The sequence below is a fragment of the Gamsiella multidivaricata genome (genome assembly GCF_025024155.1).
Source record: "Gamsiella multidivaricata strain RSA 2152 chromosome Unknown BC939scaffold_84, whole genome shotgun sequence".
Classification (NCBI taxonomy): Eukaryota; Fungi; Mortierellomycota; class Mortierellomycetes; order Mortierellales; family Mortierellaceae; genus Gamsiella; species Gamsiella multidivaricata.
This window is the reverse complement of record NW_026251792.1, coordinates 21968-49561: the sequence shown is the minus strand read 5'-3', so window position 1 is coordinate 49561 and position 27594 is coordinate 21968. Positions and strand designations below refer to the sequence as shown.

General features: G+C 50.0%; 9 protein-coding genes across 9 annotated transcripts; 4 read left to right on the top strand and 5 right to left on the bottom strand.

The window, feature by feature from the left end:
• Positions 1-666: 666 nt before the first annotated feature.
• On the bottom strand, positions 667-1722 carry BC939DRAFT_496334 (uncharacterized protein). Its single transcript, XM_051559678.1, has one exon. The coding sequence runs from the start codon at positions 1298-1300 to the stop codon at positions 677-679; it is 624 nt and encodes a 207-aa protein (XP_051407900.1). The 5' UTR covers positions 1301-1722; the 3' UTR covers positions 667-676.
• Positions 1723-3408: 1686 nt separating this feature from the next.
• Positions 3409-5246, top strand: BC939DRAFT_402127 (uncharacterized protein; the record flags this gene model as incomplete). Its single annotated transcript, XM_051552655.1, has 2 exons — positions 3409-3489; positions 3885-5246. The coding sequence occupies 2 exons, from the start codon at positions 3409-3411 to the stop codon at positions 5244-5246; spliced, it is 1443 nt and encodes a 480-aa protein (XP_051407899.1).
• Positions 5247-5975: 729 nt separating this feature from the next.
• BC939DRAFT_485103 (uncharacterized protein) lies at positions 5976-7125 on the top strand (the record flags this gene model as incomplete). Its single annotated transcript, XM_051559286.1, has 2 exons — positions 5976-6185; positions 6346-7125. The coding sequence occupies 2 exons, from the start codon at positions 5976-5978 to the stop codon at positions 7123-7125; spliced, it is 990 nt and encodes a 329-aa protein (XP_051407898.1).
• Positions 7126-7446: 321 nt separating this feature from the next.
• On the bottom strand, positions 7447-8012 carry BC939DRAFT_428369 (bola protein). The gene is made up of 2 exons (XM_051553202.1): positions 7769-8012; positions 7447-7687 (listed from the first exon to the last, which is right to left on the bottom strand). Exons 1-2 carry the CDS (start codon positions 7971-7973, stop codon positions 7536-7538), a joined length of 357 nt encoding a protein of 118 aa, XP_051407897.1. The 5' UTR covers positions 7974-8012; the 3' UTR covers positions 7447-7535.
• A 1-nt stretch (position 8013) lies between these two features.
• BC939DRAFT_532416 (uncharacterized protein) lies at positions 8014-10197 on the bottom strand. The gene is made up of 5 exons (XM_051561657.1): positions 9696-10197; positions 9448-9603; positions 8702-9347; positions 8422-8603; positions 8014-8326 (listed from the first exon to the last, which is right to left on the bottom strand). The coding sequence occupies exons 1-5, from the start codon at positions 10008-10010 to the stop codon at positions 8219-8221; spliced, it is 1407 nt and encodes a 468-aa protein (XP_051407896.1). The 5' UTR covers positions 10011-10197; the 3' UTR covers positions 8014-8218.
• Positions 10198-10206: 9 nt separating this feature from the next.
• BC939DRAFT_464579 (synaptobrevin-like protein ykt6) lies at positions 10207-11828 on the bottom strand. Its single transcript, XM_051557397.1, has 3 exons — positions 11270-11828; positions 10969-11051; positions 10207-10850 (listed from the first exon to the last, which is right to left on the bottom strand). The coding sequence occupies exons 1-3, from the start codon at positions 11371-11373 to the stop codon at positions 10429-10431; spliced, it is 609 nt and encodes a 202-aa protein (XP_051407895.1). The 5' UTR covers positions 11374-11828; the 3' UTR covers positions 10207-10428.
• A 3-nt stretch (positions 11829-11831) lies between these two features.
• Positions 11832-15496, bottom strand: BC939DRAFT_464578 (uncharacterized protein). Its single transcript, XM_051557396.1, has 2 exons — positions 13283-15496; positions 11832-13201 (listed from the first exon to the last, which is right to left on the bottom strand). Exons 1-2 carry the CDS (start codon positions 15326-15328, stop codon positions 11936-11938), a joined length of 3312 nt encoding a protein of 1103 aa, XP_051407894.1. The 5' UTR covers positions 15329-15496; the 3' UTR covers positions 11832-11935.
• Positions 15497-16324: 828 nt separating this feature from the next.
• BC939DRAFT_507010 (uncharacterized protein) lies at positions 16325-20986 on the top strand (the record flags this gene model as incomplete). Its single annotated transcript, XM_051560851.1, has 8 exons — positions 16325-16982; positions 17150-17435; positions 17552-17909; positions 18154-18484; positions 18614-18831; positions 18939-19424; positions 19472-20314; positions 20420-20986. 8 exons carry the CDS (start codon positions 16325-16327, stop codon positions 20984-20986), a joined length of 3747 nt encoding a protein of 1248 aa, XP_051407893.1.
• Positions 20987-21819: 833 nt separating this feature from the next.
• On the top strand, positions 21820-26159 carry BC939DRAFT_402149 (SNF2 family N-terminal domain-containing protein; the record flags this gene model as incomplete). The annotated part of the gene is made up of 6 exons (XM_051552658.1): positions 21820-22485; positions 22596-23150; positions 23251-23516; positions 23622-24266; positions 24363-24654; positions 24792-26159. The coding sequence occupies 6 exons, from the start codon at positions 21820-21822 to the stop codon at positions 26157-26159; spliced, it is 3792 nt and encodes a 1263-aa protein (XP_051407892.1).
• Positions 26160-27594: the final 1435 nt, after the last annotated feature.

The following is a 27594-nucleotide window of genomic DNA, read 5'->3' as shown; positions in this document are numbered from 1 at the left end:
TTACCAGAGTGGGCTCGATGATCTTTGTTTGATCGTTGGCGTCTACGGTTATCATCCTCTTCTAGTACTCCTCCATTCGTACAAGAAATATCTCCCGATACTCTTTCACGTCAGGTCGCTCATGGCCATCGAAATATAGGCCCTTTTTTGCCTCTGAGTATATCCAGCCCAGCGCATGTAGCCACCGACCTGCTGTTGACTCGCTGATTGAGAATTCGATGCCATTTGCTGGGAGGAAGACGTTATTGATGTGCCGCCGGAGTATCGATGGCGTGATAGTGTATTTATGATTCAACAATATCCAGGTTCTCAACTCGTTAAAGTTATCGCTTTCGGTTAGTTGGTTCCTGGTTTTGGCATGCTTCCCTCGACGCGACACAGTGATTTCCTCATTGTTCTTCCACTAAGTAGCCCATATCATCATCCTTCGTGAAAAGTGCACGCCTCTGCCAAAACCTTTCGCCGTAACCAGAGCTGCCTTAGTCTTGCTCACTCCTGGGACCAAGCGGCGTAGGTACTGCTGGAGTGCTTGCAAATTAAAGGCCTCGTCACTGAGGGGCGGATATTTCTTGTACTTGTTACCCAAGTAACCTTGAATTTCCAATACCATCCCTGCATTGCGGCGCACATCTACATTCCCGAAAGGTGATATTGCATATATGTTAGTATTAATAATTCATATTATAGGCATACAATATCCAGTTATCATACCTGAAGGTTCTACTTCCTGGATAACTCTCTTCCGGCGAGGAGCTGTCAGTGTTGGCACAGTGAACCCAAATGTAGAGAGGGGAGGGGTGCCTATTGCAGCCCTTTTGAGGACCATCTTTCGGTGGTGCAAGTTTTGTCGAGTGGTTCCATCGCAAGGCTTTGTCGTCTTCACTGAAGCAGCAGCCAATCGCATACTCGTAAGGAGTTCACCCCATTCCTCGTTATTCCCGAGAGTTCTTCTGACTGCCTGCCAATCCTCGTCATCAGTGTCGTCTTCAGCAGGCCCATCACTGTCCGATTCCGCGAGAACAGCATTCCATTCCTCAATATCGCGACTTGACTCCTGTATCTCATAGCCCGCTTTCACAGGCACATAAATGACGTTCTCCTCCTGCTGTTCTTGGTAGACTGGGTCAAGAATAGGCGGGGGTGGTTTGGGTTTTTGCGCTATTCTTCTTAAATGCTGCGTGAGTTTCTTCACTCGAGGCATTCCAAACTTAGAGGAAAGGAATGCTGACAACGATGGAGCGATGATGAGAATCACGGAAAGGGTCGCTTGAATGGAAAATACACATGGACGCTCCAACATTAAGACTAAACGTCAATAGTGACTGCTGCGAGGAAAAAGAATAAACCCCGCGCCTGGCTTAGGGAGCAAGAGGGGGAGGACGAACATGAATCTGAGTATGGATGCGGCGTTTGAACAAGGGAGGGAGGAAAGAGCTGGGTACGTGATGAGATACAGTGTCCAGCACAAACCGTAGCCCATGGGAAAGCCTTTGCAGCTCAACACGGACACTGTAATTGACCAGGATACGTGGGCCGGTTTCCCGATATAGAGAGAGTATGAGAATATGAGAAAACATCGATGAAGGAGAAGGCCGAGGAAGTTCGTTGCCTAGTAGTGGGTGTGTTGTTGGGAATGTGAGCGGTTAAAAAGTTCTAACGGCGAGAAAGAGAAAACCTTATTCAAGTCGACCAACTTTTTTTTATTTTATTTTTTCAAGCCAGCCAACCCCACAGCAACAGCAGCTTGCGTCGACAGCAGAGGGATCCTGTACTCTTTTATATACTCGACAATGCCTTACCTACCCACATATCATTTACAGAGACAAGTACCCCGCTTCCTTCCTCAGCACTTCAACCCCATCCTCATCCCCACCCTAGTGTTTTTCCGATGGTTCGAGGAGTAGTAGATGATGATGCACGGAAGAATCAATCAATTAAAATATGCGGAGCAATCTATATGTCGCAAACGACGATTACGAAGAAGAAAAAAAGCGCGCGAGCGGACCTTGGAATCGCTGTGAGTGGTGTGTTTGTTGTCGAATGGTCAACTGTGCTCTTCTCTTTCGGGCTGGGGTTCATTTCACTTATTGAATCGCAGTATGCCACAGGACCCTCTTTTGGTCTTTTCCCCCCACATTTCCCACGCAGGTCCCCAATATGGCAAACGACTCTGCGTCGTGGTCTCCAAAAATAAACATGACAAGAGCGCCTGGACAGCACCGGACATAACATTGCTACTCCACACCACCAATGGCAGCGACGACAAGAAGATCAGTAGCGATGAAAGGTTTCAACAGCTTCGTAACATCTCTTGTCTATTCTTTATAGTGTTACTACTATGACAATAGCCAAGGAGACAAGAGGTTCACGAAACTTGACCCTGCTGATGCTACTGCAATTGAAGCTTCTTGCCGCATGGTATGGAGGCAACAGACATTTGCTTCACTACTTGTGGCAGTGCGAATCCAAGCTGCTATGCGGTTGAGGAGGGAATTTACAAGAGAAAGAATGTCTCCAGGTCCAGAACAGAGATCTGGGGCAGGTTCCTGATTAATTCATCCGAAACAATATATTCAAAGTGAATGGAGCAAGGGAGAGTACATATACACACATATATAATAGCATAATAGCATTGACTGAATAGAAAGAGATGAGCGCGTGGAGTCAATAGGTTCTTAAAGCGGGTAAAGAGAGAAGTGACAGAGAACAAGAGGGTGAGCATGCACTGTGGCGGAAGACGGAAGTGGTGGAGCCGAGGATGCGATGCGGGACATAGCAGCGATGAATAATAATAGCGATGGTAATAAGACGGAGGGGTGGTGGCCAATAGATGGGGAATGGAAAAGTATTAGTCTGGCTACTGACTCGACTTGGCTTGAGTGAAGGAATCAATGTGTTTTTGGACCAGTCAAGCCAGGTCAAGCCAGGCCCATGCCAGGTCAGGTCCCGCCCAAGTCAGCCGTAGTATTTCTTTGCAGCCTTTCTTTTCTCCATTTCTTCTTTTCTTCTTTCCTTCTTCTTCTCCTTCTCTCCCCCTCATCTCCACACCCACTCCCTCCACGCTCCTCTCCTTCCCTTTCTCTACCCGCTCTATATTTTCAGCAATGGTCGTTGCTCTTCTCCGCAGAACCCCTGGGTAAGCAAAAAAATTGAACAATGGGATCATTGGCCACAGTACATGCCTACTATAGCAGCTCTGTAGTTGTGCTTCTTCTACCATTGCACCTCATCTGCGAACTGCTCATCTTGCATCTCTTTGAGACGATCTAGATCTCGCGCATTATTTGCTGTTATGTGCGAATTTAACCAAACCTAACATAATTGGTCGCTTTCCTCTACCAAACTAGCTCTTTGGCCGCGGCTGTTCGCCTTCACCGCGCTGTTGTTGCTGTCCCCACTGCTCGCTTCATGAGCACTCATGTCACGAATGTTGCTTGTGAGGACCACGAACCAAACTTCCTGGGCTCCGTCGAGACTTTCTTCGATCGCGTAAGTCCTTCATCTGCTTGGTTTCTCCTGGGAGAGATATGCAATTCTGTTCAGCTTTATCTTTTTTCGGCAGTCATAAGCGATCTCATCATACCTGGAATATAAGCTTTCAACGTGGATTGCACAGGATACGGAACGATACGGAGGGAATGGAGTCAAGGTGGGGATGGATATGATCAGGCCACACGAGAAAACAAGCAGAACTCATTGAACAGTTTTGCTATTTTCCCAGGTCGTGACTGAATGGCCCGCAGAAGGATGAAAAAAGTAGCTACAGAGGATAGGATACGAACGAATGGAATGGATCCATCAGAACATCACTTCTTCCGTCCCTGAACAACGCTGCAATTACTTAATTGCTTAATGTTTTCTCCCATTGTTTCCAACCAACCTAGGCCGCCAAGATCAGTGGTGTCTCTGAAAAATCCTTGACTGGCATCAGAGCCGTCGATTCTGTCCTGAGCGTCAAATTCCCCGTCGAAATTGATGCCGATACCCACGTCATCATTGAGGGTTACCGTGCCCAGCATTCCCGTCATCGCCTTCCCTGCAAGGGAGGTATCCGTTTTTCGGATGAGGTCGATCTCGAGGAAGTTGAAGCCTTGGCCTCGCTGATGACCTACAAGTGCGCTGTCGTCGATGTTCCTTTCGGTGGCGCCAAGGGAGGTGTTAAGCTGAACCCCAAGAAGTTCACCCCTGCCCAGCTCGAGCGCATTACCCGTCGCTACACCATGGAGCTTTGCCAAAAGAACTTCATCGGACCTGGTGTCGATGTCCCCGCTCCCGACGTTGGAACTGGACCCCGCGAGATGTCCTGGATCATGGACACCTACCGTCAGTTCAACCCCCAGGATGTCAACGCTGCTGGATGTGTCACCGGCAAGCCCATCTCCCAGGGAGGTGTCCGTGGCCGTAACGAGGCCACCGGTCTTGGTGTCTACTATGGTATCCGCGAGTTCTTGCAGTTCCCCGAGGTCCAGAAGATGACTGGTTTGACTGGCGATATTGCAGGCAAGACCGTCATTGTTCAGGGATTCGGAAACGTCGGCTACTGGGCTGCCAAGTTCTTGCAGAACAACGGTGCTAAAATCATTGGTATTGGTGAACACGACGTCGCCGCCTACGACCCCAAAGGTTTAGACATTGAGGCTATCTTCAAGCACCGTGCCGAGAAGGGATCCTTCCGTGGCTTCGGCAACGCTGAGATCATCGAAGAGCCCATCAAAGTTATGGAGCGTGAGTGTGACATCTTGATCCCCGCCGCTCTCGAGCGTCAGATCGGCCTTAAAAACGTCAAGAACATCAAAGCCAAGGTCATCGGTGAGGCCGCCAACGGACCCATCACCCCCGGTGCCCACGACTACCTTGTTTCTCAGGGCAAGGTCGTCATTCCCGACTTGCTGCTGAACTCCGGAGGTGTCACTGTCTCGTATTTTGAGTGGTTGAAGAATCTGTCCCACGTCCGCTTCGGCCGTATGTCTCGCAAGTGGGAGGAGGCTGGCAAGAACAAGCTGTTAACTCTTGTCGAGGAGAACGCCGGCCGCCAGTTGACCCCTCAGGAGCGTCGTGTTGTCATTCACGGAGCTGAGGAACATGAGCTCGTCTACTCTGGTCTTGAGGACACCATGATCGGTGCCTGCGAGGAGACTCGTGCCACTGCTGTCCTGAAGAACACCGACTTCCGCACCGCTGCTCTCGTCAACGCTATCCAGAAGATTTCGACTGTCACCACCCAGTCTGGCCAGATGTTCCTTTAAAGAGCCGTTCATGAATCCATTGGCGACTCTTCTTTTTGGTCCGTACACGTACTTTTCATATTTTTCCCCCTCCTTCATTGACACCCATGTACGATAGAATCCATAATAAAAAAAATACACATCATTATATGCAACCGAACCGCACTACATTTTGAGGATTCCCTGGGACGAAGAGCACGGTGCAGGAACCATTAAGGAGCCCTACACGTGATAAGCTTTCTTTTCATTCTTTTCATTCTCTTTCTTGTGCATCATCACATCTCCATTCGCTTCGTCCATCCTCTTCTCATCCTCTTCGTCCCTCTCACTCTTCCTCCTACCCTCTCAGCCTTATTCTCGATCCTCTTCGTCGCTTCACTTCGTCCCAACATCTTGAACGACTGAGTAACTATCGTTTCAAAATTTTCAGAGAGACTCCTCACCAAACGCACTCTCATAAATATCCTCTTTTTTTCAGACGCACATTCACACACATATCACACGCGTCTTCTACCCAGAAAAATGACTCACGACAGCTCTGTCTCTTCTCCTACTGCTGCTACTGCTACTGCTCCTACGACACTCAGGTCCAGTTTTCCTGCATTTGAAGGCTTCTCGAACGATACCACCTCTGCTCGCTTGTCCAGAATGTCTCTCCAAAATACCACCGCTACCTCGGCCTCTGCTGCTGCCAATGACGTCAACGAGTACGATAACGAGTATGATCAGGACCTTGATCACCATGGCAACATGGGAGGTGAGGGTCTGGATGCGGAAGCACCATTGACGCTCCGTGCCCTGGTCTCAACCAAGGAGGCTGGAGTGATCATCGGCAAGGCTGGGAAAAATGTGGCCGATCTTCGAGATCAGACTGGCGTCAAGGCCGGCGTCTCCAAGGTTGTTCAGGGTATCCATGACCGTGTGCTGACGGTTACCGGTACGATCGAGGGCGTTGCCAAGGTGAGTTAAATCCTGTGCAAGCCAAGTGATGAATGCGATTCTACTTTATTTTCCTTCAATTCTTGTGTTCAAGATTCGCTTCTGTTTAGCAATTTATCGTGTGTAAATTGTGTATGACGATCAACTAACCCTGACTTCGTCATTGTCTAATGGAAAACAGGCCTTCTCTCTGATTGCTCAAACCCTGTTGGAAAACCCTATCACGTCCTCGCCCCCCACCACACCCGTCAACCCCCTCCGTCCTGTCGCCCAGACATCCTCGATTCGCCTGTTGATCTCGCACAATTTGATGGGAACCATCATTGGTCGTCAGGGATTGAAGATCAAGCATATTCAGGACGCATCTTCGGCTCGCATGGTCGCCTCCAAGGAAATGCTCCCGCAATCGACAGAGCGCGTAGTCGAGGTCCAGGGAACGATCGATGCGATCCGCATTGCCATTTACGAGATTGGCAAGTGCCTTGTCGACGACTGGGAGCGGGGAGTCGGCACTGTTCTCTATAACCCCTCGGGAGCGACACGCACGGCTGGAACTGGAACTGGCAGCTTTGCGCCAGCGCAGCCAACCAGCACCGGAACGCGCTCGAATTACACATCGCGCACTGGCAACGGGTCGGATTTCACGCGCCCGCGCGAGGCATTCGGAGGACAGGCGAGCAATGCCAACCTCCGCACTCAGGAGATCTCTATCCCTGCTGACATGGTCGGTTGCATCATTGGAAAGGGCGGATCCAAGATCTCAGAGATTCGCCGTCTGTCTGGATCGCGTATTTCGATTGCAAAGACACCCCACGATGAGACTGGCGAGCGCATGTTTACGATTGTTGGAACGATGGAGTCGAACGAGAAGGCGCTCTATTTGCTGTATGGACAGCTCGAGGTCGAAAAGGACAAACGCTTGAACATGAGTGCCGACCATATCGAGGACGACGAGGAGTGATTAGGGAGTGGTATTTTCCGTTGAATGTGTGGCATCGTTTTCGACTCTTTTTACTTTTTTTTTTCTTTTTTCTTTTTCTTTTTCTTATTTGCCTTCGATCGTTATTTTGTTGTCTTTTGTTTGTTCGTTTTGTTCTTCCTCCACAAGCAAAATAATGCACATATGTCATATCCTTCTGTTTTAAACCACTCACAAAAAAAAAAGAAATGAAAAGAAAACCAGCACCAGTACGCTATATGACCAGATCAATATTTCCGAATGTATAGCTCCACCTTCCTTTCGCAACCAATCCAATGCAATGGTCGAAAAAATAAACAACATGTCTTTTTTTTTTTTTTCCTGAGCAAAATGCGTCGAGAGGATCAATGATATATATATACTATCTAGGACGGTGAATATGGTTACAGAGTTCATGCAGAGGCCTTTGTGGTCAAACGGATGCCATGCATGCCCTTGATCTCCTCCTTTAACGTCTCGTTCACAAGGCGGTGCTGCTTAACCATAGACAGATCCTTGAATGCAGGGCTGACCACCTCGACCTGATACATCGATCCGCAACCGCCTGTTTCATACCCAAAAAATGAAGATGAGATTAATGGCATGTTTCATGCTGGGTTGCTTTGCGCGAATGCATTGTATGTACCTGAAATATCCTCAACAATTAGTTTGCTGGGCTGGAACTTTTCAAACAACTTTGAGTAGAGGTGCTTCTCACCCTCGTTCAAAGACGCTGGTGGAGTGGACGAGACGACGCTGTTGAAAAGGGGAAGAGAGGTGGAGAGGAATCGTTGTGCGGTCGGGCCCGTGTGACCAAAGCGCATCAGGGGGGCGAGGCTGCGGAATGACATTGTGGAAGGTGAGGGTGGATGTATGTGAGTGCAAGAATGAGGTAGACAGGGAGGAATCGAGTTGCTGCTGAAGCCGAAGGAGTCGAGTGGATCATTGTGGCTTTGACGGTGTGATTCAGGCAGGACATGAAGATGGATTCATTTATTCCGAGTATCTGGGTATAACACTGGATATGACACCGAGGGGTCCGGCCGAGCAACAAATGATTTGCAGGCAGCTCATGGTTTGACAAGACAGAGAACATTTAGAACAGCTTTTTTTTCTTCCGCGCTTTTTCCTTTTCAGCCTTTTCTTTGTCAAGCTGCTCCTGTAGCGCCCGCCTTCGTTCCATTTCCTCTGCTTCTTTGGATGACTATGAATGATTCACATATGAATAAAGCGTCATATCAGTAACTATCCATCTTGTCCAATGTCGTATTGAATTTGCTCCACAACACTTTCTCTTACCTTGACATTAGTTCCCTCTGCATTGCGAGATTCATCGCCAGCGGTTGGAACTGAGGCAGAATCCTTTAGTATTGATGCTGTTGCGGACCCACGTGCACCCTGACTGGAGGATGCTTGGACCTGTTGAGTTAGTGATGCTGAGGGTAATTCACCTTTTTGCTCAAACGATGATATCGGTATATCTATAAAGCACCGGACGAAACTATTTTCATTAATATTCGTGTGGAAGATGTTAACAAAGTGGTGCCTTTTCAGACCCAAACATACGCCAGCCCCTTACCTTGGTCTCCTGCGTTCTTGGAAACAATCGAACACAGCGCCGGAATCCTATCCTCTGAAAACAGTTCCCTTGGGCCAAACATCTGCGGTTTGACCAATTGTTCGACATCCTTATTTAACCGCATCTCTGTGCGCGCTCTATCATACCTCTCCGTGGCCTTGCGTCGGTGGTGATAAGCAACCCCGCTCTGCTCTAACATCTCAAGCGCCTCGACCACCTCATGTTCTTTGGATTTAATGATTCCCTCGAGATCCTTCGCCTGCTTGCGATAAGCGTTGGTCAGCGAGATCAGAGGGAGTACCAGGTGATCGAATAGGACAGACATGCCATCGACAGGGATCCTCGCCTTTTGTCTGCTGCTGCTACTCTCGTTCCCGTCATCACTCTTATCCTCGTTATCACTCTCGCTCCTGGAATTGTTGTCTTCATTGTCGCTATCCTCAAGGAAATTCCTGCTTCGCTTCTGTCTCGTTTTCCGTTTGGATTTCGACATGGTTTCCAAAGAGAGCTCTTCGTCGGACAAGTCTGGCTCCAAGGACGACGTGAATATTGGGTGGTGAAGTCCCGTTGCCTGGATCATGGGCCTCAGCTTGAAGTTCCATTGCACACTCGCCAAACCGAACTTGAATCCCACCATCAAAACCAACTAGAGATGAGACAAATAGCAGAGAGTATGTCATTAGAAGAAAAATGGTTATTTCAGATCGACTTTTTTTTTCTTTTTATTCTCTCGTTGGATAACTTGCCGTTCTGTTACGCATTGCAAGTTGTGGCTGTGAAGATGCCGCAGACGATCCAGGTGTTTTGGCCGCATCAAGATTCTCTGTCGCAAAAATGGCCGAGAGTGATAAAAGTAATGCCTCCAACTGCGAATCTTCCTCATATGCGAAGCTCCTGATTTCCTATGTTCCGACGGAAAAAATAAATAAAAAAGCAGCACATCAATAAGCTGCTGAAGTGTCTACACATTCCACCCCTCGCGAAATAGAGTTACCTTGCACCGTTCGCGAATACCCTCGATCTGCAACTTCTCACACCAGCACTGCTTGAAGTTCGTCACCAGGATGACATAAGACTTCTCGGTCTCTGAAAAATAGGATTTGACCAAAAACGTATCCTGGCCGTACTCTTTGAGAAAGAGGCTATTGTCATCTCTGTCGTCGTCTTCCTGGTCGTCGTTTGGGAATGAGCTCAGCACATGAGCTGTCGTCGTAGAGGTAATTCCTGATGCCTTGTTGCCTGGACCAGAGAGAAGTTGCCATTCTTGTTTCCGGAGCAGATCGTTATCCTTGCGGGTGAGGTACGGCATTGTGAAGCGATGCCAAACGAGAAAGCAAAGAGGGCAGAGATACCAAAGTGTGGGTTATTTTGCCACCAAAACAAAAATAGAAAGAGAAAAAGATGCACAGCCAGGTTCTCAAACGAAGCTGCTGGGAGATCTCTCTCTCTCTCTCTCTTTCAAACAGTACCACGGGTTGCATCTTTCAAAAGCAATCTCAATTATCTCAATCCAATCATTCGTTTATTAAAGACCACTAGCCGGCAGGACATCTAATAAAAAGTACTATCAAAAAGACGTCCTGACGTTTTGCTGTTGTAATGATTCGATTTTCGTTCACTATGCATCCCTGTCTTCGTTTTTCCCGCTGCCGACCTGCTGCTGAAGTCCGTATGAGTATATCATCATCCTGCTGTGTATCCATGCCGCTTCGCTATCCCCATACCATTTAGCAGATAGCACAGCACGCGTTCTGCTTCTTGGCCTGCTTGTAAAACATCTTTGAATTGGACGAAAGCACATCCGAGCGCTCGACCAAACTCTCCATCTTCTCGCCACGTTCTAAGACCGATTCGATCGTCTTATGCAGAATGATCTTGGTCTCATCCAACTCACGCTGCACCTTCATGATGGTGTCGCCTTGCTTGGGATCCTGATACGTGACCAGATACTGCTGAAGCTCCGGGTAGCTAATGCTCTGCTGCTGTCCAGATGATGATGCTGTCCAGGCTGCGTTGTTGGGCCACCGGCTCAAGAACTCGTCCAGGACCTTATTTAACAATCCAAAGGCAACGCGCGTAGGGTATTCCTTGTCCGTCACAATCACTCCTGCAACCCCTTCAGCTCTGGCGTACACATGGCCCACATAGTCTTGTGATAAGATCGAGAAAAGAAAAGAAAAAAAGGGTCAGCTAACATGTACGGGCTTCAGTTGCATGTGATGTGCGCTGCAGCACTGGTATAAAGAGTGATTGGCGTTTTCACCTACTGGAGTCCTCAATACTCTGTCGCTGTCCAGGCTGGGTCTTTTCCGCAATAGTCTGGGCCATGAAAGTCATGAATTCACCAATGCTATTTTCCAAAAAAAAAAAAAAAAAAAAAAAACGTGGAACCACGCAAAGGTCAGTCATAAAGAAGAAAGCTTTTGCCACATAGCAAGTACCTCGTTAACCTTGGTAACTGCGCAGGCTTCGGATGGGCTGTGGTGATGCGAAACCGCATTCTGTGCGAATTCGGACACAGGTGGAGAAAAAAAAAAGAAAAAAGGCAATGCAAAAGCGCAAACGAACCTTGAGCGCTGGAAGAAACCAAAGCTGGCCAGGTCCTTGGCATCAACAATAGCTTTGGCGGGCTTGGTGTCATTGCGGATGACGAAGATGGAGTAGAGTTTCATGGTTATTAAGGGAGCTTGGCTGTTGCAAGAAGATAGTCGAGAGTGAGTAGGACGGAGGAAGACAGATGATGGCAGGATGATGTTGAGATGGTGGAAAAAGTGAACAAAGAGAAGAGCAGGAGAGCGTCAGCGAGTGGAGAGGAAAAATAATCTTAAGCGATATTCGTCATATGACAGCGCGTCTCACTACACTTCTTTTGTTTTTGGTTATTGGAGACGTACGGGGAAGAATATATCAAAGGGGAAGTGGCGAGGAAGAGAGAGAAGGAGAAGAAAGATGGGTGTAGGCGAGGGTGTGAGGATGGACAGAGAGATGGCACGACCAAGCAAGAGAAGAAAGAGACCTGGCCGAAAAAGGAAGTGGGGCCCAAGAATTCAAGTAGTCAAGTGGCGAAATTGATAGATTCTCTTAAATGCTGCTGTGTTTGCAGTTATGGAGGCCGGCACAATATCCATGCTCCATGCTCCATGCTTTAAATTTTTATCGAGGAGATATTTAGGTAGCACCATTTTTTATGGATGGAGTATGGAGAATAAAGACTATTTTGTCGAGGACCTCTCTTCATTCGCCATAGCTCCGATCGGCCGCATCAGGCTGCCTGTCGAGCTCACGCTCGTACGCGAGCTGCTCCTCTATCTCGCTTTCGATCTCCGTCAGGATGTCGATCAGCAGCCAGGCATCAACCCCCAAACGGCTATAAAGATGTCTCTGCAGTGCACGGACCCTGGCACCGCATGACGAAAGAGGGACCGGAGATAGTGGCGGCGAAACTGATCCCGACACTAACGCTGACGATGGCGATCGATGGGGGGGCGACAAGGGGTTTCCATGGCCAGGATGGTAGTCGCTGCCTTGATCCATTGCATCCAAGTCCTCTTTCGCACTTGCTTCATAAGCAGCCATATCCTCCTCCGAGAATGCCGACTGTCGCACAAATGTCAGTGCAAGCAACCATACAAGCTGATATGCCTCGGGCGAACATGCCATCTTGATGCGGATCGAGCGATTGCCAGCAGCTGAAGATTCAGAGAGTGGAATCTCGGCCACCCGTGGACCTTGCAGTGACACGGTCACCAGTCCCATAGCCAGCCAGATCCAGTGCTTCTCTTCCACATTGGCGCCCTTTCGCAAGAACTCGTCCACCCTGCTATTCGTGTCCAGGACGGCATCTCCCTCTACGAGTTGGTTGCAAAGCAATAGACCCTGGGCCAAACATCCATTATCCAGCAGCAGATAGCCGTCATCGCTGATCCTGACCATCTCACTGCCCTTTGGCAGGCTGGCGACAATACCTGAGGGTAGCATTGTAATCTGGTCATTCGTTGTCCATTCAATGTTCAGTCCGATCCTCCTTTGCTCTCCAACACTCCGCATCAGATCGTCTTTGCCATCAACATCCTTGTCTTGCACGAACACCAGTCGCCTCTTGATCTGTTCCCACTGGCGACCAGTTCTGGTGCTCTTCATACGCGCCTCTCTTTCTTGAAGCCTGGTCCACTTTTGCAATCGTTTGACTTGCGCCACGTTCCACTCCGTGATCCCGAGCAGTGTGTCCAATATAACGTGGTCGAAACAAATCCGAAAAGCTGCCTGTGCGGGATCCAACGACTCCTGAATCCAAGCTGATACGTGAGAATGGACGATCAAACGCTCCCGTCGGAGGCTCAAGAGTGTGTCCTCGAACGTGTGTTTCCACTCCCGGTCGAACACCCCTGAAGAGTCCATTTGGATTTCAAACGACTGCTGAAGTGCGAGGTTGACTATATCGGTCGCTGCCAGCATAGTATCAGAAGCGGATGATTTAAAGTTCTGGACGCAATTGGCAAACTGCAGAGAGAGAGGAGAAATTATCAATAGCAGTAATTGACCACGCGAATGAACTCATTGATACAAAAACTGAACCCTTACCAGAACGGTCAGTTTGACCTTCTCCACATCCACTGGCGCCGGCCCCCCGGGGATCTGGAGCTGCTCCATCAGCCGATTCTGCACTATGTAGCTCTCCATCCCGAGATCCCTCATGATATCCAACGTCTCGCGCAAATGCGACAGCGGAACTCCCTTAAGAACCTCAGCAAAGTCTTCCTGCCGAAACTCGATACGCTTGGGTTTGTTGCCATAGCCTAATAGCTCCGTCTTCATTGTCCTAACGGCCACAGAGGATGACATGACCGGCGAGGCTGTAGATTGCTGATAAACATGTCGGACCATTGCGTGGCATCCAGGGATACAGCACTGCAAGAGCAATACCCGTGAGATACCCGGACATCTCAGGCCTGATCGAGGCTTAAGTTCAAACCCCTGCTCAAACAACCAATCCAATACAACTGGGGCCCGGTGCATCAGAAATGCTACCATGACTTCAGTGTGCTGCAGGTTATAGAAGTACCAGATTGAGGTACCCTGGCCCTTCAGCCCCTGCCTATTGATAACATGCGACCCATCGCTCGGAAATACATCTGGCTCTCCCGTCATCGCCCTGCAACCGCCCTTGTAGTGCATTTTGCGATCAGCATCGTCTTCGGGCAAGGGCATATATCCGTATTCGACAACGAGACTTTCAACAATACTGGGCGAGTACAGGCGAGGACCATCGATGATGCTGCGTACAGATCTCCCCCACTTTTTCGGATGCATTGCAAGTCCGTCAAAGACACCCGATGCGATTTGAAAGAGACGAGCGTCGTCTTGAACCATTCGCATACCGCCATGCGGCTGGGACTGCGTCTTTAAATCCTTCAGTGTCATGGACACTGTTGGTGGGCGCTGTAAGCGGTCCATCCAAAAGCAATCTGCACGTCGATTTAGAAACGGCGAAGAGGGTATCCTAGCCAGTATATCGGTATCCATTTCTGCTTGTGAATCGATCAGTTTAGTCAAAGCGACTCGCCTCCAGTAAATTGCCGCAACCTGCCGTTCGGAAAGTTCAGTTGATGTCGCTGCCGTGCTCAGGTCTGGGTTTGGTGAGAAGGGTGGCTTCAATGGGACTTGCGTTAAGTCCACCAGGAGATCAACTATCAGCTTGGAGTGCTGCCGCTCGAGGTATCTGACAGCCTCTGCCATAAGCAATTGCTCTTCCCGTTCCTCACACCGTTGATTTCCGTTGACGATCCTCTCGCGCTGTTCTTCCTGACTGTTCAACCTGGCCCTGCCAGCCGCTCCAGCTCCGCCCCGCCTTCTTCCGATGATGGCCGATGTCTCTGAAAATACTAATGCGTTTGGATCCTCGTCCTTGTTGCCACCAGGATCGTTATCGTCGACCTGCGCTTGCATCTGCTGACCCTGTTGTGGCCGTTGTCGATGTGGGCGTTGCTGCGCTCTTGCTCGTCGACTGTGCTGGTCCTGCAGTCCTTCAGCCTTGGCCCCTGGTTTTGCTTCCTGCCCATTCCCCTCAAAACCTGCAGGGTCCTGCGCATCTATATCCTGATGCTCTTCCAAATCTTCAGGCAGCACATGCCAGAACGCACGCCCACGGATAATAAAATATCCAAACTCTAGACGAGCCCTTGCAGTCAGGTATCGGACAGCAGATTCGGGAAGAGTGCTGCGGTTGCCATAGTATCCAAAATGTAATCGCTGCACCAGGTACCTCGAGAGGTAAGCCTTTGGGCGCAGGGCTGACGACGGGTTTGGGCTCTCTTGGTCTTGCTGTTGGGCGAACTGTGTGGACTGTGCAAATGTACTTGAGTGTGACCGTGAAGCAATGGAAGAAGAGGCCGAGGGAGAAAATGAAGTAGAAGATAACGACGAAGGAGAAGAGCAAGTAGAGGGTGATGCAGGCGAAGTAAACGATATCGGCAGATAGGGTGTGTGGGGCGGGAGGAGTTCCTCGAGGAGTGCGGTCGAGAAGAGTTCGCTGTGGTTTTTGAGCAGCATGTGTAGCAAACACCAAGGCGAGTACTGCTGGCTCAGCCAGACGGCGTGCTCGTGCGCCTGAGCGGTTGTAAAAGACATTGGCGCCGTTCGTAATGGATGGACAGGAAGATCTAATAACAGTGGGACAGGGGTGTGCGTGTGTTTGTGCAAGTAGAAAGTTGTGGCAAAGGAAAAGAAAGAAGGAGAGGTGGAAAAGATAAAGGAGACAGCGTGTGGATATAAATCTCATCATGGACCAAGAACCCCATGCAAGCAACACTACACAAAGGAGCACTCCGACCAAGGCTCGACACAAAGCAGATTGGTCATTGCTGATCGGCACAAAGGCATTCGAATGCAGGATGGTTCATGAGACTTGGCTCCGAGATTCATCGCGCCCATTTTCTCTCTGTGAGTGCTCAGTCGACTCCACTGCGATCACACAGAAGCACTCTAACATTTGCGCTGACATGACATGCGGGTCAATTGGGCTTTACAGCTGTATGCCATTCACAGGCAGCTGCGGTAAGGCACCGAAGGATTGGCTACGGCATATGCCCAGTGGAGGCGCGGCGAACCATATCCTTTGGCATCCACCGTCTTTTAATTCAACACCTTATGATCCACACGCTTTCTCCTGCGGTCTATGGGACTCAACTGTCAGGACCGGACAAGAAGAGAGGTTCTGCACAGTACCATCGTTTATCTTGTAGTGCAAGTTTCCTTGTCCCATTAAAGAGCTGCTACAAACATGCAACTTGTCTACTGACAACAGTCAACGTGCATTGTTGAAAAGCTCGCCAAGCCCGCACAAAGGAGCAAGGATCTCAGTGAGATATGCTACCCAGCTTTTCTTTCGACCATGCGGTGAGAAACAAACTAGTTCCACCACTCTTTGCACGAGAGTGGGTAATAACCGACTTCAGATAATCATTGACCGCACAAGATAAATAACTGCCTGTCATTCCTTGCCACCAATTTTCTCTGCCAGCGGGGACCTTTTAATTATAGATACTTTCCTAGTTGGTTATCGATCATGGGCTTGGAAGGAATCTACCCGTGGCTGAGAAAGAAGAGGGGCTACAATCCCACCCCATGCACTACCACCTGCCTGACGACCCCATCCCCACTATACCCACTATTCGCGTCGATGTTCTGTCCTTCTTCCATAAAATTCGCGGGATCTACACCAAACACGCAGACGACAAACAATTGGCGCATGCTATCCTGCTTGAGCATCTCAAAAAGTATGGCAACCCCTTGCACATGCGCATAGCGTTCTATGTCGACGGCGTCCCTGCTTTCGAGAAGAAAGAGACTCACCGCAAGCGGAACGAGAAGCAAGTCAAGGGCCTCAAGAACGCCAAGATCGCAATCGAGACGCTCAGCAACCGTGTCAGTCAAGGCAAGCCGCTTACCAAGCAAATGTTCAAGAATGTCGAAAACAGCCTCCGCGGAGGATTCAAGTGGTCCCTTCATGATCGGGAGGACTTCATTCAGTTCTTGCTTGGTCGAGAGCTTGACGCGCATCTGTGCTGGACCGAAGCCGACATCGCCATCGCTGCTGACTGTCAACCCGAAGACATTGTTCTGTCTCAAGACTCGGACTCCTTCGCTTACGATTCGGTCTCGACAATCTGGTGTCCTGTGGGCAAGTGGGACGAGGTCAAGGTCCTCGAATATAAGAGAGCGGCGGTGCTGGCCCAGATAGGACTCTCGACCACCAAACTCACTGCCCTAGCATGCGTCTCGCGTAATGACTATCCCATCGATGGGCCTTGCCACCAACTACAGCATTATTAAGGATCTATCCGATGCAGGTAGGAACGAATAACTTGCCTGCATGCCCATATCGCCTCTATTCCTTGTGGACATGGCCAGACTCATCGTGACTCTTTTTTTGAACCCTTTCTCTATTAGACGTGCCGTCCCTGGCAGAGGAGTATCTCGAGAGCCCACGCGTGATTTGCGGCAGTCAGGAAGGCATCGACTCTATTCTCGTGTTTATTACAATGACCCAGGAGATTGCTGTTTCAGCGGACGTATCCTCTGTTTTGTCGCCGTCCTCACAGTCAGCGACGCCTTTGACGGTCTCCCCTGCATCTTCCCTTTCCTACGAGCTGCTTTGTCAGCAGTACAAGGTGGTCAAGGACCGGCATGCCAGAGTCAAGGAACAGAAGCGCCAAGAGAACTTGAGCATCAAGAGGTAATACATTAGGTGCTATGTGATTGTCTCACATGACCTCTGATATGTCTTTCCCATCACTTGCAAACGGTATGACGCCTTGTTTACCTTTTATCGCACTCTTTGATATGCTCTAGCAACGCCAAACCCGATCGGCAGGGCAAGCACAAGGAATCTAGGAGGTACCGTGTGATCGACCGGCTAGCTCACCAGCCTGGAGTCTCAAGACAGGTGCATCGGCCACGGTACTCGTACAAGGCACGGCCAGAACCGCAGCAGCACGAGCAACCATCCATCTGCAAGCAATACCAGTGGAAGCCGTACACGGCGAAGCAGGAGGCACGATACCGGGAGTCAGTAGCCGAGTCCAAGGGGAAGGAGGCAAAGAAGAAGCGACAACGAGAGGCTCGGCGACTCCAGAAGGAAAAGGAGCTAGCCAAGAAGCCATCATTCAAGATCGACAAGATGAACAAGATGCAGCTGATCAATGCCATGGTGTGGGAGCACCCCCTTGTCTCCCTTCCCGTCGGCACAGTCAAAGCTAACAGCAAGCGGGCAGCGGCAGCAGCTATAGCGCGGGATATCTAGTCGCCACTGTACGTAGAAAACGTTGAAACTCAAAAACCTTGGAACTAGAGGTTATATTGATAAACGGCGAACATTGGTTTGCAGAGGGAAGGGTTATACGCACTTTAATGATCCAAACTTCGATTCAGTGGTTGTACTTGAAAATGAATAGGTGTTTCTAGATAAAAGTTACATGTCGCGACTAGACGTCCCGCACTGTACCACCAACAACAGTCAGCTCCCCTCGTCTGAGCAGCAACAGCAACATCAGCAGCAACGGGTCGCTGCTTGTATCCTTGAGGTTGTTGAGCAAGTTCGTGTGACGAAGAGACACGCACAGGAGTTTCTGGGCGCGTTCATCGAGACCGTTGGTCTGACTGGGGAGGACCGAACCATCCTATCATTTTTATGTCCCGCCGTCGAATCCAAGATCCGTGTGGCGCTCCAACCTAACAAGGACTCTCAGGCGACCAGCAGCAGTATCGCCAGCACTTCCACTGAGAGTAATAGTGAGGAAGGCGAAAAAGACGCGGAGGATGGTGTCGACAACGACACTGAGGATGATGGCGACGAAGATGCCGAGCCGTCCGCAATGGATAAGCCCTTCATCGCCTTCTACTAGATTCTGCTAGCACACATCTACTCCTGCAAGATCAAGTCCAAGACGGTTATCGAGCGGCAAGTCGGCCAGCTACTTGCACGTGCTACAGCCCTGGGCATTACATTGCCCCCTGTTCCTCCCCGCTCCGTCTCCTACCCAACCAACGAGTTGCTCGAGTCGACCACCAAACAGTTTTATCGCTCAGTGAAAATGATGTATCGAAACGGCTCGGTCGCCCTTGAGAAGAAGGTAATGTGGCGCTGCCATTTCAAGCTTTATCACGGGCGAAATGCAAAGAGAGCAGCATTCATGAAATACTTATTTTGAACCAATGTCTTCTTTTCTTTTTACAATAGATCAACTCACAAGCGGATGCCCAACCTGACGCGGTGCTTCTAAAGATCGACCCCGAGCTTCCTGCCATTGAGAACTATCTACTTCTCAATAAGGCCAGTGGCGGATCGAGACGTATTGCGCCTCTCTCACTCCTGGCGGCTCGCTATGTTGGCTTCTCTGAGCGGCATTTGCTCCCGCTGTTCTGGCACTGGCCGACCCTCAAGGACAAGATCCGGCGTATGATGGTCGAGGATCGTTATTTTCAGGATCCAGCCATAGTTCCCGCGCAGGCTGACGCTCTAAACTGGCTGACCAAGACAACGCCTGGCCGCCTTGTCACCACTTTCTTGACGGATGTAGGTCTCCCGCCTGACAAGCACGACAAAGGCTACCGCAAGGTGACAGCAATTATGGACTTGGACGGCAAGAACGGCAAGGGAGGGCTTCGAGAACACCTCGGATGTTTGTGGGCCGAGACGTTCGACCCAAGGAGTGGCACGGCAGGGGTTATATCCTCAGGGGCTCGATCCGGACCAACGGCCGTCTGCTACAGGTGCTGGCGTTTAAACTGAAGGAGCTGCAGTCTGTTCGGTACCGCCGTGTTCCCGAGAACAAGTTGCCCAATCCTTTCGTCACCACCATTGGCGGCACCAACAGGTACCTGACTGAGGCCCGCAATGTCTTCTCCACATCTGCAGCTGTGGAGAGCTTGTTGGCTGCAGATCCAAGTCAGGTTGGGGTGTTGCCGCTCGATTTGGGTACCTCCTGTCTCGTTGGTGCCACCGTCTCGCTCCCACCTGGCCAGACTCCTGCCATATTGAAGCGACCCCTCGGCGAGGAGGGCGACCAGAAGAAGAAGAAGACAAGGCGTGCCAAGCGGAAGCCCAGTGATCGGAAGGACCAGAGGAAGAGGCAGAAGGCGCGCAAGCTGACCAAGCAGACTCAGACGACTCAGTACTTTGATATGGTGGTCAAGCGCAAGGCCGTGTCGCGGCCAACGGACAGCTTTGCCAATTGGCTCGAGGAACGAAAAGAGAATTCCATTGGAGCATCCACCGGCAGGACCATCCAGGATATCGAGACTGACCTGCCACTGCTCAAGGGAGAAGGCGCCTCCTTTCGCAAGTACGTTGCAGCGCGTCGAGCATCAGAAGAAGATTTAAACAACTTTTACAATAACACCAACTTCTGGAAGCATGGGTGGGACGCTGAAGTTTGTCGAAAGGAGGAGTTCTACAAGGTTACCAACGGCTTGCTAAATATGATTGGAGGATCTGTCGGAAGGCCGAGGTTGCCGCATCAACATGTCGCGATCGCGATCGGTCTGGCCAAGTTTACTGCTGTGCAGGGCCCTCCAGCACTCAATAGCACGTTCGAGGCGTTTTTCGTCAATCTGGTAGGGCACATCGTTGCGACGACTGTTCAGCAGGGTCGTTCATTTACTGCGACATACTAACAATGTCTCCAAACAATGCCTTCATTTTCTTTTTTATCGACTTAGGCACGGTCATTGGACTACCTAGTGCTTGGGATCAATGAGCACTACTCGTCTAAGAAATGCCCAGTCTGCCATGGCTTTGTCTGCGCGACATCGAACTGGCGCACCCTTTATTGCAAGACGCGTAAGTGCTTCCGACAGCGGTACGTGATGGCGTCCGCGAACATGAACAATGCTATCAAGGCCCACCTGATCCACCAGCAGCGGCCGCTGTACCTTCAACCTCAGCGTCAAGACGGATCATACCCATGGATGAATGTCGCTGCTGATAGCGGTAGTGGTGGTAGTGGAGGAGAAGCAGGCGGACTATCAGCTGATGCCATTGACAGCATTGGAGTTGGAGCAGGCGGCAGTGGTGGCGGAGGAGCAGCAGCAGCCAGCCCGTCGATAGCAGCAGCGACCAATTCAGGTGGCCTAACCAGCAAGAGACGCGCCGCTTCGATCGTCTCGGTTGAGGTCTCCAACACCGACGTCAATCCCACGGCTGATGCATCAAGTTCTTCATCCGACCGCACAATGAAGAAGGCAAGGAAGGAAGGAACACAGGAGTTTCACCAAGTAGCAAAATAGCTAGATATGCATGCTTGTCAGCATGTTCATAGTGTAGGGTCACGTGCGCTCGGTGACGTCATCGTAGTCCGATGCGCGGATGTCTTGTCGACAAGGGCGTGGATGTGTTTTCTTTTTCCACTCTCATCTGTCCTCCATTTGGTTTACAGATAAATAATATACTCAGACCATTGCGACCCCGACTGCAGACACAACTTGCACAACCATCCATTTTTCCGCATCCTGCTCCATCCACGGGAGAGGGATTTCCTTCAAGCAACAACAACTGCATCAACAATAACTGCCGCAATTAGTGCCGACTTTCCAGCCCAGCCATAGAAGACAACACTTGCTCTTCCCTAACTAGAAACCAGACACGCGCGGTTGATTCTACGTGTACTCGAGTGATCGAGCTATATTTGCGGACTCCTTCTTCCCCTTTCTCCGACGTACAGCGATCCGCAACATGAATCCAGCACAATTACAACCTCAGCAACAACAACAGCAGCCTCAGCAGCAGCAGCAACCACAGGCCATTAGCCATGAGATGGTGGCCAACATATCTCAAGAGCAGATCACCAGTGTCTTGAACGTAAGTCATCCTAACAACAAACAGATTGATCCTGATCCCTGCATCAGTTGCGTACTGACTGTTTTTGGACCTGATGGCTTGCTTGCCTTCATAGGCTGTTCGCAATATGAAAGCTGCAGGAGCAACGGAGCAAACCAACCAGCAATATGCCCAGCTGATGAATTTGTTGCGTGCCTACCAAGCTGCACAAGCTCAGAATCAGCAACGCGCCCAAGCGGCTCAAGGCCTTGCACCTTATCAGCAGCAACAACAACTTCTCCAGATGCAGCAGCAACAACAATTTCATCAGCTTCAGCAAGCTCAACAGCAGCAGCTCCATCAGCTACAGCAGCAGCAGCCCCCTGGCGCGCCGGCCTTGCCTCCTACCCAGGGATCGCCCTTTTCAACAGAGCAGCTCACAGACCTTCGATACCAGATAATCGCATTCAAGCTGATCTCGGCCAACATGGCTGTACCACCACATCTTCAGGAAGCCATTTTCACACCAAAGTCGGTCGAACAAGCTTTGAGCGCCAAGGAACCCACAGCATCAGTTGCTGGTAGAATCGTGGATGTGGCCCGCCACCATTTATCCGAGCAGATGCCAACAGCATCCGATTACAACGCCTACACATCGCCATTCTCATATCTTCAAAAGACCCTGCCCGCCGCGGTCCATGCTTCACGGCAGCAGCGCCTCCTGATTCCCAGTATATCGCCAGTGGGCATTGACCCATATGCTTTGGCCCAGGAGCGCGACAACCGACTGAAGACACGTGTCAAGTACCGCATCGAGGAGCTCGACAGCCTCCCCAGCAATATTGCCAGCGAGGCCCTGGATCCCTCTGGCGGCCTTTTGGACCAAGAAAACAAGGCTCCCCCTTCGGGACCCAAGCTGAAAGCCCTTATTGAGCTGAAGGCCCTGAGACTTTTGGAAAGACAGAAGAAGGTGCAGTCAACGATCGTGCTACGCACGTGCATGTTGTATCGATGCATCTATGGTGGGCGTGAAAGCTAACTGTTGCTGTTCATCTCATTGATACTACCGATCAACGATAGCTTCGAGCTGAAATCATCAAGGGAATGTCCAAAGCGACCATGCTTGCAACGTCTACGGACAGAGCCGCATATCGCAGGATGAAGAAACAATCGTTGCGCGAGGCTCGCATGACTGAGAAGCTCGAAAGGCAGCAGAGACAGGATCGCGAGGGACGTGAGAAGCAGAAGCACATGGACTACTTGCAGAACATTGTCAACCACGGACGCGATATGATCCAGTGGCACAGGACACAGCAGATGAAGCAAAACAAGCTGGGTCGCCTGGTTCTTCAGTTCCACGCCCACGTTGAAAAGGAAGAGGCCAAGCGTATCGAACGTATCTCGAAGGAGCGTCTGAAAGCTTTGAAGAATGACGATGAAGAGGCGTACATGAAGCTCATTGATCAGGCCAAGGACACGCGTATCACACACTTGTTGCAGCAGACCGACTCCTATCTTGCGTCGCTTGCAGAGGCCGTTACTGCCCAGCAAAACGACTCTGTCCACTCGGACATTATTACGCGCGGCGGTATTGAGCTTATGGATGATGAGAGCGATTTCGATTATGGCGACGGAGTAAGTGATTCAACACAATGATCTGAACTTTGTGGAGATATGTGATATCTGCTTTGGAAGCTAACAAAGGTATCTTTGTGGCCAACTGGAAAAATAGGAGGACAACAGGCGCAACGACTATTACAATATTGCACACAAGATTCAAGAAAAGATCACGAAGCAGCCGGCTATCTTGACCGGAGGAACGCTGAAGGAGTACCAGATGAAGGGTCTGCAGTGGATGGCGTCTCTCTACAACAATCGTTTGAACGGAATTCTGGCAGACGAGATGGGATTGGGTAAAACTATTCAAACCATCTCCTTGGTCACATTTTTAATTGAGGCTAAGCAGCAGAACGGGCCCTTCCTCATCCTTGTACCACTTTCGTAAGTGTACTTTTACATGTGGATCACTGCTAACATTTAGACCTCATGTTTTTGCGATGGACGCGTCTGACTGACTACGCGCTTATTATTTCGTAATAACTACAGCACGCTCACGAATTGGACGTTGGAATTCGAAAAGTGGGCTCCTCAGGTCACGAAGGTTGTCTACAAAGGTGTTCCCTCGCAGCGTAAGCACATTCAGCAAACAGAGATTCGACACCGGAACTTCCAAGTGCTTTTGACAACATACGAATACGTTATCAAGGACAGGCCGATCCTCAGTAAAATTAAATGGGTGTACCTGATCATCGACGAGGGTCATCGTCTCAAAAATGCCAACTCGAAGTTGTTTGTGACCCTGACTCAGCACTACTCTTCCCGATACCGACTCATTCTCACTGGAACGCCCTTGCAGAACAACCTACCAGAACTCTGGGCCCTTCTCAACATGGTGCTCCCGCGTGTCTTCAATTCTGCCCAGTCCTTTGACGAATGGTTCAATACGCCGTTTGCGAATACAGGAGGTCAGGATAAGATTGAGTTGAACGAAGAAGAGGCCCTGCTAATTATCAAGCGTCTGCACAAGGTGTTGCGACCTTTCTTGCTGCGCCGTTTGAAAAAGGATGTCGAGTCAGAGCTGCCAGACAAGGTCGAGCGTGTTATTCGATGCAAGATGTCGTCCTTGCAGCTGAAGCTCTACAACCAAATGAAGAAACACGGCATGCTTTTTACTCAGGGAGGCGAAAAAGGGTAAGAGAACAGCGGGACTTGAGATTTATGACTATCAAGCATCCTAAATCCAATAATGGCTCACTTCATCTTTTCTGTATTGCCTGCTGCATCTAGACGCACTGGCATCAAGGGTCTAAACAACACAATCATGCAGCTCCGCAAGATCTGCAATCATCCATATGTTTTTGAGGAGGTTGAGCGCGTTATCAACCCCGCAAAGAATAACAACGATGGCCTCTGGCGTGTCGCTGGAAAGTTTGAGCTTTTGGACCGCATGCTTCCAAAGCTTTACAAGACCGGTCACAGAGTGCTGATTTTCTTCCAGATGACAGCCATCATGAACATCATGGAGGATTTCCTGCATTACCGCCACTACCAATACATGCGTTTGGACGGTTCCACCAAGGTACGTTTATGACAGCTTTACCTGCGATCGCTACAATATTGTACACCGAAATGCCTAGCCTAACGCCGTTTGGTTTCTCTTTTCTTTTTCTTTTTCTTTTTTGTATTTTTTTCTTGACTGGCTGATGAACTGTTTAGTCGGACGATCGTTCGGCCCTGCTTAAACAATTCAATGCCCCAGACTCGCCCTATTTTGTGTTCTTGCTTAGTACGAGAGCTGGTGGTCTTGGATTGAACTTGCAAACTGCAGATACAGTCATTATCTTTGACTCGGACTGGAACCCTCATCAGGATTTGCAGGCACAGGACCGCGCCCATCGTATCGGTCAGACCAAGGAGGTCCGCATTTTCCGTTTGGTCACGGAGAAGTCGGTGGAAGAGCACATCTTGGCTCGAGCCCAGTATAAGTTGGAAATTGACGGCAAGGTCATCCAGGCTGGTAAATTCGATAACAAGAGTACGGCGGAGGAGCAGGAGTCGTTCTTGCGGTCATTGCTGGAAAGCGACAACAATAAGGAGGAGAACGATGTCGAGGAGGAAGACATGAACGATGAGGAGCTGAATGAGATTGTTGCGCGATCAGAGAATGAGATGGTAGTTTTCCGAGAGATTGATGCGGAGAGAAAGATTGTTGAAGACGCAATATTCAAGGAGACTGGTGTCAGGCGCGAACGTATGATTCAAGAGTCGGAGTTGCCTGAGGTTTACTTACACGATGAGGACGTTCAACAGGTAGCTCAGGTTGAGGAGGATCTTGGACGCGGACAGAGAGTCAGGGCTGAAACTCGCTACGATGATGGCTTAACGGAGGAGCAATGGCTCGAGGCCCTAGAGGATGAGGACAAGGACCTGCAAGAGGCCATTGCTCAAAAAGCAGAGCGTCGTCGCAGGAGAGAGGAGAGGAGATTGCTGAAGGAGGCTGCCCATACAACAGGCGAGGACCTTGAACCGGAACCAAAGAAGGGCCGTGGAAGAGGCAAAAAAAACACGCGGGACGATGACGAGGAGGAAGCCGAGCTAGCGACCGTAAAAAAGGGTCGTGGACGAGGCACCAAGTCATCGACCTCAACCGATATTACAAAACCGGCTGTTAAAGGGAAGAGAGGAAGGAAACCGGAGGGCGTCTCTCAGGACCCCCTCAATGAGAGCGAACGCAAGGCATTGACTAGGGTGTTTGAGGAATCCTTCAAGGCTGTGGAAGAATGCATGGCAGACGATGAAGAAGAGCCCCGACGCCGGTGCGAACTTTTCTTGCAATTACCAAAGAAAAAGGAGTACCCGGAGTATTATCAGGTCATTGCGCACCCTATCGCCATGGACATTATCAAGAAGCGAATGCGATCTGCCCACTACAAGTCCCCGACGCAGTTCCGAGACGACTTCCACTTGATGTTCCAGAATGCACGCATATTCAACCAAGAGGGCAGCTGGGTCTACGTTGACTCTGAGCGCTTGGAGGTGACGATCTTATTTCAGTGCTCTTACGGTATTATTTTTTTACCTTAATTCTTAGTTTACTAACTGTCTTTCACGATTTCCTTGATTTTTCGCCCTTGTGCTGCATTACAGGAAGCATTCGATGAAAAGTTTGACGAGTTGTGCCCAGGTGGCCAACTTCCAGCCAACGAGTCAAGTAAGGATGGCAACACGTTGAAGCGCGCCGCACCCCTTTCAGATGAGGACGAGACTACGTCATCACAGGATCAACGCCAGGGTTCTGTCAAGGCACAACTGAAGTCGAATGGCCATAACCGTCAGCACAGCCGAAGCAGCAGTGCCGGATCCCGATCAGCGTCACAACTAAAGAACGTACATAAGAGGCAAAAGAAGGACGAGCAGGACGAAGATGAGGAGGAGGAAGATGACGAAGAAGACGAGGAAGATGACGATGACGATGACATGGCCGTGGACTCTTTGGGAACGGACGACAGCGACGACAGCGACGCAGGGCCAACAAGCCGGAACCCAGGTGGCCCGAGCCACATAATCAGCAACAGCAAGAATAGTGGGTCAAGTTCGAAGAAGAGACTTGGAGACAGTGACGAGGATGATGATGATGAGGAGGATGAGGACGACGACTGAGTCTTAGGTACATATATTGAAACAGTGACCAAGAGATGGGGGACAGCATTATCGTACAATAAATTCTCGAAACTGACACGTAGCCGCAAACATCTTGTTGACTATCCAATTGTGGTGCAAGACACGTCTCGAGGACTTGGTCCTTTATTGTGTCGGCCAATGTAGACATATACACTACATGAAAGTCACCATTGTACCTCCAAATAGCCCCCACCAAATGAGCATATGAGCATAAAGAGATCCATCAACAAAAGGCGAATGGGGGGGGGGAGATGAACCGGCTTGATTGGTGTCCCGGCTCGTCGCTAAAAGGTATCTTGATGCGTTAGTCTGCTCCAGAAGCATTTTTCACGGTATCTCTGCGCAGATACCGAAGAGTATCTCTGTTACCGCTGACAGTGAAATCTTTTTCATTTCTCTCTGCTGGGGAAACTATGATAAAAATAAGGTTTAGTGAAATCCAATCTGAACGAGGACGCACTTGCCTTCGTTTGCCGAGCCATGAAACCTTATACACCAAAACAAAGACGGGCCCGAGATAGACTTTGCGGTTGAGGGCGGAGGCGGGGGATAGAACCGAAAATGATTTATTACGGCTGGTTCCTGCAATAGTCCTCCCTCTTCTCCGCTACATGTCTATTCGGATTTTCCCACGGAGTGTTCACTTGGAAGTACCCGATGAAGTATCTGCGGAAAGAAACAGAGATTGGCGGATAACTAAATGGAGGAGTTTTGGGTGTCTATTCGCGCAATGCACAAGAAGCATTCCTGTGCAAGGTTTCGATTTTTCCCTCCATATCTGGCCGAGAACTAACTTGCGATGCTCTCAAAACGAAGCAGGGTTGACGTGCGGTTGTGA